Source organism: Magallana gigas, chromosome 3 (assembly GCF_963853765.1).
Source record: "Magallana gigas chromosome 3, xbMagGiga1.1, whole genome shotgun sequence".
NCBI lineage: Eukaryota > Metazoa > Mollusca > Bivalvia > Ostreida > Ostreidae > Magallana > Magallana gigas.
Window position 1 is genome coordinate 8454544 of NC_088855.1, and position 12045 is coordinate 8466588.

The following is a 12045-nucleotide window of genomic DNA, read 5'->3' on the forward strand; positions in this document are numbered from 1 at the left end:
ATAGACAGAAGTTTACGCTCTAGTAGAATATCTTTTTCTTTTGTTTAACCTAGCTTGCGCACTTGGTTAAAGAAACAGGACTATAATTATATATGCATATATATACTCAGTGAATCAATCTGTCTATCATCTATAAAACCATTCGAATCCACCCTTCCATTACTGGCACGTGTCTATGTTTCGGGCACCGAAACTTTCGGCATCGAAACTTTCCATACTATAGATCTTGTTTTCGCATAGTCCGAAAAAAAAGTTGGAATGAACATTTCTACAGTGGCGTCGGAAATTGAAAGGAAGGGGGGGGGGTTAGACCTTCTCATAAATCTTGACAAGCAAAAAAAAAGAAGAAGGGGGTATGAGTATAGTCATGTCTAACTTTGCCAAAAAAAAGTAGTGGGGGTGGGAGGGGGGGGGGGGGGGGCTCAGTACGGTTTGTCCTCTTTTTAAGAATATGTAACACATGTATGCCTGTCCGCATGCACTTATAAATTGCATCTTGTTAATAATAACTTTTAACTTTGAAGAAAAATATTGTACTGCAAAATTCAGCTTTCTAAAGAGTTGATAATTTATAGTTAATAAAAGACAACAAAAGGCCTAACTATTAGTATGGTAAAATGTGACCATTGAGCTGCCTAATTTTTATTGCTTTAAATTAATTAATGATTGCAATTCTTATTTTATGCGGTGCGCGTTCATCATATAAGAATACTTTCCCGTGCGTTTGTTCAGGGTGCGTACCTGGTTTGCTTCATTCTATAACTGGTTAAGAGGTTAAGGTAAGTTATTTTCAGTATTTCAAAGTTTCATAAATTATGTCATTCAAAAGACTATGGAGAGGAATTCGTAAGTTGTAAGAACTTTTTTTCAATCCCTTAAAATGTGTTTAAACTTAAAGACTCTTAGTGGTTTTATGTTCGTTTTACAGCTGCATGTTTAAATCTCATTATCTAAAACTGTACATAACAGGCACGCATTATCTTTTGGCGGAAGGTACTCCTTTTTAATATATTTTACCACCACCCCTTCTCGCACGGATTAGAAATGGTAGAATATAGTGTTTCCTTTTTTCGAACTTTTTTACTCGTTAATTAGAATTAAGAGTTAGTCTCCCCATCTATTATTTTTTTCTTCAAAAAGATAACTACCAAAAAGCATCCAGTGGACAGGCACATGGCATCGGTTTTTTAAAGTGTGTGTTGGGGGGGGGGGGGGGGGTTCACCCAAAAACAACCTTGACGAGCAATAAACTGAAGATAAAAAGTCAAATTAAAAAATCAGGAAAATCCTAATCCGTGGCAGAGACATAAATAATTTATGTCTCTGTCCGTGGGAGAAGGGTTGCGTATACCTATAACTTTCCTTTCACTGTAAATTTCCTTAATTTCTTTTCAATTTTTTTACGAAACCTAAAAGCGTGGGGGGGGGGGGGGGGGGACTCCATAATATTTCTATTTTCTATACGTAAAATTAGGATAATGTTTGCTGCGATAAAGGTGGGCGGTCAGGCACCCCTGCCCCTTTCTCTTTTTGATAATGAGTGCCTTGTAAATATGTTTGTAGAGAATTAGTACCTTTTTGCCCAACGTGTAAAATTTTCTCTCATTTAGTGGCGGATCTAAATTGTTTAACAGGGCTATTACAATAGCACAATGTATTTATCAAAACATAATCATAGTTAGAATAAAAAAAAAATCGAACATAAAGACAAAAAGAGAAATCTTGAAAAATCTGGAAAAATAACACAAATTTATTCTATGCGCTTTAGTAAAAAAGGGCCTATGGCCTATACTTCTTCGACAGTATTTTCCTGGTTTTAGCAAATGCCATTCATATTTGATCACATAATATTCATACGCACAGTAAAATAACAGTGATTCAATACATACTTGCCATGAAACGTGTTTTGGCTAACGCTTTGAATATAGATTAACAAATCTATTATTTAATTTAAAAGTTTGTTGTCGAATATAATCGATTATATGAACTATGGTCAACGTCGAAGTGTTAAGTTTTGTGTGTTGTTCGGTCAATGGAGGATACCAAACTGTTATTCATGCCGAAGGACTTACCCAAGCTATGAAGTCCAACAATAATGAGAAGTAGAGTTCGCCGTGAAATACAATGTCAAGCAGATTAATTCCTGCAATCTGTGCGTGGGGTTTGACCCTAGGAACGACGTCACTTTTCTTTGTTTTTGTGTACGTTTTCAAATAATTTTCCGGGGTATTAAAATTCGTGATCTTGGTCATACATACTTTGTATGAAATTCGTTGCTAAACTTTAGCGATTCTTTAAATAGATCCTCGTTGTAGGTTTTTGTATAGAAATCCACATCGTTTGAAACAAAATGATGTATACTATGTTAATTTTGATTGTCAAAGTTCTTTACGTCTGACCCAGTATGAATTATGTTACTTTGAAATTTGATATTAATTAATTTTTTTTTAACGAAATAAGAATATAATTTTACTTCCCGTATCATATCCTCTTCCCAATTATCAGCCATCTCTGGCCCCTCATCTGTTTGTTTAATCTGGACAATATTGTGTAACCAGGCAGGAGTATTAAATATACAACCTGCAAATAATTGTGTGTACCAAAAAAATTGCAATTTCATCAGGCTACTCACAATTTTAAAATGATTTCATTCTACGATTGTCAAGAATTAACAAAGGAGGTCAGAAAGGTTATGATCAATCTTGTTGTAGGACTGCTGCTATTAATTTGTCCATTTTACTGTCTAAAATGGTAATTTGGTCAATTGTAAGCAATGAAAGTGGACAAATGGCCTGTAGAATATCCTTAGAAATTCAATGACCACATTCTAAAATAGTTTAAGACTTATTTGTTTGACTTTGAATATAAAATAAATGAAAGTTACTGGTTAATGAATAATTAAAAATAGTTAAATGCATACCCAAAGTGCATAATTGAAATATGCAAAATCCTCAATTTATTCAAATAAAATTTTTCTACAGAGGCCCATAAAAACAAATACTATTATCCTAAAACAAGATTTAGATAATTTTACATTTAATGATTAGTTAAAGTGGTTTGTAGCAAAGTTCAAAGGACCTGTAGATTTACTTAACCATATTTGTAATTCGTTATATCTGTATAACAATTTTGTATCGGGAAGTAGAGCAAATTGCTGAATGTGATCTAAAGAGGTTTTTCTTACCTTTAATTAACCCCCTGGAGATGCTTTTAAAAGTATCAAATATAAAACTCACATCTAAAATTGTCAGATTATATATTCAATGAAGGATTTATATTTGAACAAAAATAAAAGTCTATTTAGTAGAAATTGCCATAGGGTATGTCTGGTTATTACCGGTATTCTGAATTTTATAAGACTAAAAATAAATTGCCATATCCATGACTTTGTAATATCCAAGTTGTGTAAACTAAGTACATGTATTTTAAAAGTAACAAGAAATTATGAATACTGTATACAGGGTTTTTTTTGCTCTGCATAATTTTCACCATTCTGCAAACAGTTTCCATTTTGAATTCGCCCAGACACAATTGTGTATAAAGGGCGAAAGGGGCAAAATAAAACGGGCAAATATTTCTCAGTACCTGTAATTTTACTGGAATCCCCAAAAAACTTTGATTTTGATTTATGTCAATGTTTATACTGTATTAGTTTTACTTATTATTACAGGTGCCCTGCCTTGATCGACTTTTCTTTGCTGTATACGCTAGCGATTCCAATATATGAGGGCATTCTTACTCTATTTGTCTTGCTCAACTTTGGGCTTGCAACTTTTATGGACCCAGGATATTATCCCAGAGGTAATTTCTTCCAGAGTTGCATATTTTTATCATTTTATATCAAAATTTTATTACCTTATCAATTTTAAATAGGTACCTTAAAGCAATATGAGGTGTATTATTTAGAACTTTATTTTGCAGTAAAAACCTGCTTGTATGATAAGTCTGCATATAGGTTAAACTTTTATGATAAATAAGACTTGAAAAAACATTATTTTTTGCAAGAAGACAGATTTCTCTTCTAAGGAATATATAGCAGATCAATTTTTGTACAGGACGACAATAATTCAGTTTTGCTCAAATTAAGCTTTTCCCTAAAAAATATGGCAAACAGAAATTTAAAAACCATGATATTTTTTGTCATTTTAGTAGAAAATAACATTTTCTTTAAAGAAAAAATTTCGACATGAAAATTGCAGCTCATATTGCTTTAACAATTTTTTTTTGTTTAAATGGTATATAGACTTGTGTAATTAATTATCAATACTTGTGACAGTTTCAGTTATTTACCAGTAATCTTTAACTCTGATACCTAATACAATTGAATACTACACTATCCTCATTTCTAGCACATGAAGATGAGGTAAAAGATGATGATTTTCGAGCACCATTGTACAAGCCAGTAGAAATAAATGGAATTGCAGTCAGAATGAAGTGGTGTACCACTTGCCAATTTTATCGGCCACCCAGATGCTCCCATTGTAGTGTTTGTAATAAATGTATTGAGGTAAGATCTTTGATGAACATGCAGAGGGAACTGTTTTTTTTATCTATCTTTTAAGTTTTAAAGGTTTGACAAGGTTGATTACGGTACTAAAAATTTGGATCTCTGTCTTTTAAAAGGTTAATCCAAAATATAAAATTACCGCGCTGTACTTCAAGTTTGTTTATTGTATTCAATGAAATGGTTTATTTTTCAGACATTTGACCATCACTGCCCATGGGTGAATAACTGTATAGGCCGGAGGAACTACAGATTTTTCTTCCTTTTCTTGTGTTCATTGTGCATTCATATGATCAGTGTCTTCTCCTTTTGCTTGGTGTATGTCCTAAGGCACAAAGAAGATCTAAAAACTGTTGGAAATATTGTAGCGTATCCTTTTTTTTACCAGTTGATCATATATGATGTCACTGGATTAATAGGTGGTTAATGTCAATCAGTATGTGGGGTCTAAGTAGCTCAGTGGTTTGACTGTTGTTACAGTGTGCCAGAGGCCCTGAGATCGAGTCGCTGTTGAGTCTTGTTTTTCACCACCTGTTACATATATTCAAGAAATCCATAAAGTTGAAAAGTTTCAAAAGTATAAAGTACTGGTATATATATATCCTGCTTTTAACAACTTGTTTGTAACTTTTATCTGAATTTTAATATTAAAAAGATAATGAAACTAATCACGATAATGAGATGCTTACTTGTTGGATCCTTGACTGTTGACATAGATTAATAGACATGATAATTATTGGGTTACTAGTATTCCCTGTGTCAGGGCTTACTGGCTTTCACATCGTGTTGGTGTCAAGGGGGAGAACAACCAATGAACAGGTAATTTTCTCTAAGTTTTTTCCTTACTTTGCATTCTCTCCATAAGCAACAGACAGAGGAAAAAGTGACAATATCTTTTTATGAATTATGAAACTTGTACCATATTGTTTTATATACATGTAAGTACATTCATGTTTCTCGTAGGTCACTGGCAGGTTCAAAGGAGGACACAATCCCTTCACCAAAGGATGCTGCTTGAACTGTAAATATGCCCTGTGTGGTCCTGTCTGGCCCAAGTAAGTGCTTGAAAATAAGCTCAGCACAAGTATAAACTAAAGCAATATGAAAAATGGCATCATAAGTGTGTGAAGAACAGGACTATAACTTTTGGCAATCAACTGCATATTTAGATTGTTGCGGTTCACCTTAGCAGTACATGTATTTGTTTTAAAAATATATATAAAAAAATTATTGTGTGAGAATGAAGTAATGTACTATGACTATTCATGTAAGAGCTGACTTTTGTCTATTTTAGATTATCCTCTTATGTGCCTAAACATAGAACACTATCATTAGATGCATTGAAAGTCAAGTACTCATCTGCTAACAAAGAAATCAAGCTGTATTCTGATGCAAGCACCAATGGAGTGAAAAGAAATACTGCAGTTGTGAACCAAAATGTAAGATATTGTACCAGGTTTGAACCCATGTCTGTTATGTGTGCTGTTTTTCCTTTTTAAATCTTTTTTTTCTTTCTGCCTCTGTTAAAGAATCAGTATAAAACTGTGATAAATCTCTCTCTTTTTTTAAACTCAGCAAATATTTTTTTTTCAATGAATTTTTGTTGAGAGAGACAATTTTGTTTTGATTGAAGGAAATTATATTAAATGAACTAATACTTAAGACATGTAAATTTTCATTAAAATTACTAGGTGGAAGAAAATTAATATTTGACATTTCTTGATATTAACTAAATTAAAAAAAAAATTAAAATTGCTTATATTGATATTAATATTCACTTCTTGAGAAATGTTGAGTAAAACAAAAATATAAATGATTTGCCATCAAAGCAAATTTGATTTGTATTCTCTTGTTACATGTATTTACATTACTATATTTGTATATTAAGTTATCTTGATTCTTTTGTTTTCCAGTTTGTTGTTTTTGTGTTTATTGCTATGAATTCAATAGTAAAGATTTTCTTTACTTGTTGGTTATATGGATTGGTGGTCTAAATTAATGGTAATGGAATCATCATTTTCTATCTGAGCATGTTTGTTTAACATGTTTCATAAAAACTTACAGAGGGTATTAAACATACAGTAAATATAAATTCATAAAATTTATAACAGGAAGTTGTAAACATCTAATTGTTCATCCAAATACTACTAACCTATATATCCAAGAAAAGACATGTCATTGAAAAAAACTGTATGCATATATATCATCTGTAGCTCTTTCATATTCATAAAAATATTATGCCAACATATACATTTATAACTGGAAACTGTACAATAGTACTAAGTACAAATGTACGCTTTACACTACCGGTTGGTCTTGGTTTTCCTTTGTCAATTCTTGTGGAAGTGCACAGTTACTCCCCTTTTTCACGGTAGCATATAACCTTTAGACTACCACTTGGCAAGATTTTTTGGTCCTAATCCTAGCGCAGGTGGGCTATTCCATCAAACACAGCTGCACCCCCTTCACCAGACCATACTGATGAATCAAGACTTTCTACTGTTACACCCTTTTTCTAGTGTGTAATTTTGTGTCAAGCATAGCTATTTATCCTCTTTCCTTAGTTCCATTCTCATCATGACATACAATGTATATGGAATAGCCCACAAGTGATGATAGACTGACTCATGTTAATGTGGCAATCATCAGATTGAGGGGTTTACTGACCAAGGCACTCACAGCTTGTAGAGTAGAACCCAGTAATAGAAAAAAGGAATTTGCCAAAAAATAAATGCTTAACTAATGACAAGGTCACTGTTTGCTTTGTGAATAACACTGCTTTTTAGCATACATAATAGAAGTGTGTACAGTGTCTGCTAGAAATTTTATTTTCTAAAGTGCAGAAAATTTGCTGAATTTCTTGTAATATTGCGGATTTAGGTGCTTCTATATGTTGATCCCAACATTATACAATTAGAACTGTATTATAGTGATTGGATATTAGGATAAATGCGACCAAGCTTCCATAATCAACAGGGATGTGTTGTGCTTTTTTGTGTGTTTATGCTGGGGGTTTTTTTATTTGCAACATACAGCTACATTTATTGATTTTTTTTATTGAAATTATAAGACTTAAAACTGATAAAGTGTGGAATCATTTCTTTGGTTTAGTTTTGGATGTTTTTTTAGGGGTTACATATTCTTTGGGATGTAATTGCAATTTTGTTTCTTAATTCATTGAGAATATAGATTTATAGATAAAGGAATACCAACAAAATCTACAAAAAATTAGCCACTGTGAATATTAATGATTCTACACTATGCTGTAAGGCATCATTTTTGAATGACCGAAAAAATAACACAATTTAAAATGTTTTTAACCATTGCATTTTGCCATACATGTTATTACGTAAAAAGTAATGAATATGTCTTTTTTAAGTAAATCTAATTACATGATAACATAAATGATGCTTATCTGTTGCCTCAAGCCTTTTGCATTTGAAATAATGTATGCATGTGTTTTGTAGTGATATTTGAGTTTGAGTTCTGCTATCCCTTAATATGTAATGTGTTTTTGATTTGATCTTAATGTTTTCTTTTATACAAGTAATAAATGAACAATATTATCTTAACCAAATCTCAGATATTTCTACATTGCTATATATGCTTGCCAGTACAATATATGACAGTAATCATAGAACTATTATATTTCACTTAATATTTCACAGTGAATGGGATCATTCTTTCACTTTTCAAGACAAAGTGCTGTAAAAGCTAAAAAAATGTTTATTCATATGATTAATAATAAAACTTTCAAATGAAGCCTCAGAATGAAATCAAGCTTAAAAGTACTTTGTCGTGAATCTATACTAAATAGTGTGGAATTTTCAAAGAAAGCTTTATCAATCAATAATAAATGTACTTGTTCTTTGAGAATTCCCCATGTTTGGACACTAACCTCTCAGTGTCTTTTTTCTGGCTCTCTTGCAGGGCATAACCACAATCCTGTAGTCAGCACATAGGTAACACGTGTTATATCGCATGGTTTACCTCCTCAACCTAACATATACTCATAATCGACCACCAGTCCTAATCAGCTGATATTGCCATATGTTGTGATGTCTTACCATCAGTATCGTTACTGAAATTGTCTCCCCTTTTATTCGTTGTGTAGGCCCCCCGCACTCCACTTTTGTCGGATCACCAAGACGACCTACATAGCCAGGGAAGTAGCCAATCGGCAGGCTCAGAAATCCATGATTATCGGAAGTCTGATTCTTATACAAATCTTTTTGACACTTCACAGTCAAAGCCTGTTTCATCGTTGTCCAGTAATTACCAACCATCTCGAGGTCCCCCTATAGTTCATCAGCCTCGAATTGAACAGTCACCTCAAAGAGGCAGACGAGCAAGGCAACAGGATTCAAAGGCACCCATGGCTCTTCCAGAGGAATCCATCATGGGATCTCCATCAAAATATACTCCTCCTGCCCGAAATATTCTGAACAGCCCAGGTATAGATAGAAGTAACAATTACCAGTCTCGTCAAGAGACCAGACCTTCACAACCTCAGTACAGTTCTCGCGACTCTCCGGGGTACAATAAACCACAGTACTTTGGTCAGCAAAATGGACACAGAAGGGAGAGAACTCCCAGTGCCGAGGGGTCTGTGGACAGTGTCGATAGGAGACCCTTAATGAACACCTCTGTGTCATCTGGATACAACTCCAGATCGTTCGACACCTCCCCACTGGGGAGAAGTCAGACATTACCAAACAATCAGGGAGGATTCTATGAGGAAGATCCAAGGACTGCTAAGAGACCTATGTCTTTTGTTAAGGCTCTAGAAATGAGTCATTTAGTGGAACAAAATCAGCAGGGGGCAAGGAATGTGGCTGTACAAGGCAAGAAGCCCCCAGTCCCACAACAGGGGTCCCACCACCCCCACAAACAGAAGGGCAGGCACCGGGAGGGCAAGAAGAAGGTGGTTTATGACACGAACTTTGAAGTTTCTGTTTGAAAATGTGATAACTCTTTTATCAATGATTTTACATTTGTGTACAGTAAGTGGGAGAAGGAAGGTGGAAGTTATGTGTATGTGATTGTTAGGCTGAAATGATAATGTGTCCAAAGGATCTGCAATAAATTATCATCTGAACTAGTCCCAGTAGCTTTGTCCACTGAAATGATACTAGTAACAATTCACATCAGTTTCGTAATGAGGTTCATCTAAAACTGTGTTTTTGTGTCATATCATCGCATCGTCCATTTTAGAGTGTCAATCATGTATGTATTTTAAGAAGGTATTTTTAAGAGTGAAAAATTTGTACTGAAAGTGCTTCCTTTTAGTTTTGATTTTAGTAAACAATTTCTAGTGGACCAAAATATATTCCGCTCTTTATTGAATGGTAGGTTTTAATTCTTGTGTAAAAATTTTAAAATGAACCTAAAAACTCTCCCCGTATTTCATGCAGATGTGTATGAAAAAAAAAAAAGGAAGTAACTCCCATGCACTTGGAATTGGGTATATTTAGACCTACTCCCCAATGCACTTGATATTGTTGCTTGAAAATTATTAAAGGTTGTGTGATGTGTTTATTTTTGTAAAACATTTTTTAATAAAGAATGTGATATTGATTTTAATAACTTGTACAAGGTTCAGATCATGTTTTAATTTGTTTTTCCATCTGACTTTACGTGTGGCTTTGCGTTATAATCTCTTAATCTGTTTTAACCAAATCTCTTATTTTTGTATAAACTTTCTTTCCATTGCAATTTTAGGGTACAATTCTTACCTGCAGAAAATTAAATGAATAAAAAATATGGAATCTGACTGGACACACCTGGATTAATATTAATTTCATTTGAAATGAGAAAAAAAATAGTTGTCAGTTATTCGTGTATAGCAGTAGTTGTTACTGAATCTTCAGAAAAATGCTGTTATATACAGTAGAAATTACCAGAATACCGTACTCCTTTGATTATTGCTGGCATTTTCTGTTTTAATGTATTAGTAAAACATACATTTTGTTCAAGTTTTGGTCACTAAATATGGTGATATGTGTATCATACCAAAATGTTGTCAGATGTGAACATTTCAGGTCAAGCCTTCAATTATCGTAATGATAACAATGTCGTCCTTACCTTATTATCACGGAACGTGTATCACTTCAACACATTATATGGTGTTTAATTCAGCGAGAAAAACAAAGAAAGTGCTGAAAATGAAATACGATGGTGAACAAAATTTGTAATACACAGGTTGAATTCTATGCCAAAATCAGCATGTACTTATATTACATTTTTCTTTAGACATGTATATGATGTAGCCCATTTCATGTCCGGTAGTTGTGTAGAAATAGGATTGAAAAGGTGGATATTCACCTTAAATCATACATTCCTTGTAATACATTGTAGTAAAATACATTAGTTTTATTGTAAACAGTAAAATTTTATATTTTTTTTTAATTAAAATGCAGTATGATTTTAAATTTTGAATAAATGTGGGTCAACAATTGAAACATTCAAAATGAAATGATGCTGAAATTTCTGTACAGAATGACTGACTGTTAGACATACATGTCCATCAACTGTTTACCAAACTGTAGAATGCTTTGTGATGTGTGCATTAGACTCGACTTGTGAACCTGCTGATGTCAGCTCATTTGGAATGGTGACATACATGTACATGTGTATGTATGGATTTGCTGCTCACTTGCGACGTTGATGTGCTTGTATTATTTATTGGTGTGGAGCAGGCACATTGGAGAGCTTGCTTGTTTTATACTTTTAACAAGGGTATTATCACAATGTTGTTTTATACAGATGTAATATCAAATATAAATGTAACACTGATTTGTTTGTTTGTAATTTGTGAGAAAGTCCAGTGAAACCAAACAAAAATAACTTACAGACATTATAATCTTAAAGTTTCACATTTTCTTCAACAGAAAAAATTCTTCTTAGGAAGTGAATGCTGTTATTTGTAAAAATAGGTAACTTTTTAACGTTCATTCTGATTCATACTTTCATACAAAGTGTTGGGGGGGACAGAGAGAATGGTAACCTCTCCCTTTCCCATTTGAATATATGAAAAACAAATCATCACATGTAATATCAAAATTATAATTTTATTCTGTACCTTTTAAAACTTAAAATGATTTATGTGTTCAAAACTTTCCTCATCAGCATGACATCTGCACACTACATTTGTTATCCTCTAGGTTGACGTTTGCATTCTATAGTAAACTACACAATTGCAAATTGTTCAGCAGTTGTAAATCATTTCATATAGAGAAAAATTTTTATTTTAATTATTAACACTTCTTTTTATATTCAAAGCTAATAACAAAAAGTCCGAAATAGAGATTAACTGCATTAATGAAAGATGATTCAAATTGTTTCAATGAAGGATTTGCCTCACAAGTAGATAGATGGAGGACAGACGCTCAAAAAGAAAGTTAAGCTAGCATCTTACTTTAGCTATACAGTAATACTAGTAAGTCTACGAAGTACGTTCATGACTTTGCAGGTCTGAATTAAAATACATAAAGGTGGATATTTCAAAGTACCACATGTATTAGACTCTTTATATGCGTTGA

General features: G+C 33.0%; 1 protein-coding gene across 2 annotated transcripts; it reads left to right on the forward strand.

The window, feature by feature from the left end:
* Window positions 1-1885: 1885 nt before the first annotated feature.
* Window positions 1886-11299, forward strand: LOC105344687 (palmitoyltransferase ZDHHC5-A). 2 transcript variants are annotated; one of them, XM_011452520.4, is made up of 8 exons: window positions 1886-2201; window positions 3671-3801; window positions 4350-4507; window positions 4701-4873; window positions 5221-5323; window positions 5468-5559; window positions 5799-5943; window positions 8751-11299. In XM_011452520.4, exons 1-8 carry the CDS (start codon window positions 2125-2127, stop codon window positions 9462-9464), a joined length of 1593 nt encoding a protein of 530 aa, XP_011450822.2. In that variant the 5' UTR covers window positions 1886-2124; the 3' UTR covers window positions 9465-11299. The 2 variants fall into 2 exon arrangements, with proteins under 2 accessions (XP_011450822.2, XP_011450821.2); XM_011452519.4 differs by having other exon boundaries at window positions 1887-2201; window positions 8619-11299.
* The last annotated feature ends 746 nt before the right edge of the window (window positions 11300-12045 follow it).

Excerpts from the sequence above, each read along its gene's own strand:
- LOC105344687 (XM_011452519.4), top strand. The coding sequence starts at position 2,125 with ATGTCAAGCAGATTAATTCCTGCAATCTGTGCGTGGGGTTTGACCCTA. Across the intron at positions 2,202-3,670 it reads TCACTTTTCTTTGTTTTTGT|GTGCCCTGCCTTGATCGACT; the intron begins GTACGTTTTCAA and ends TTATTATTACAG. Across the intron at positions 5,324-5,467 it reads GGAGAACAACCAATGAACAG|GTCACTGGCAGGTTCAAAGG; the intron begins GTAATTTTCTCT and ends TGTTTCTCGTAG.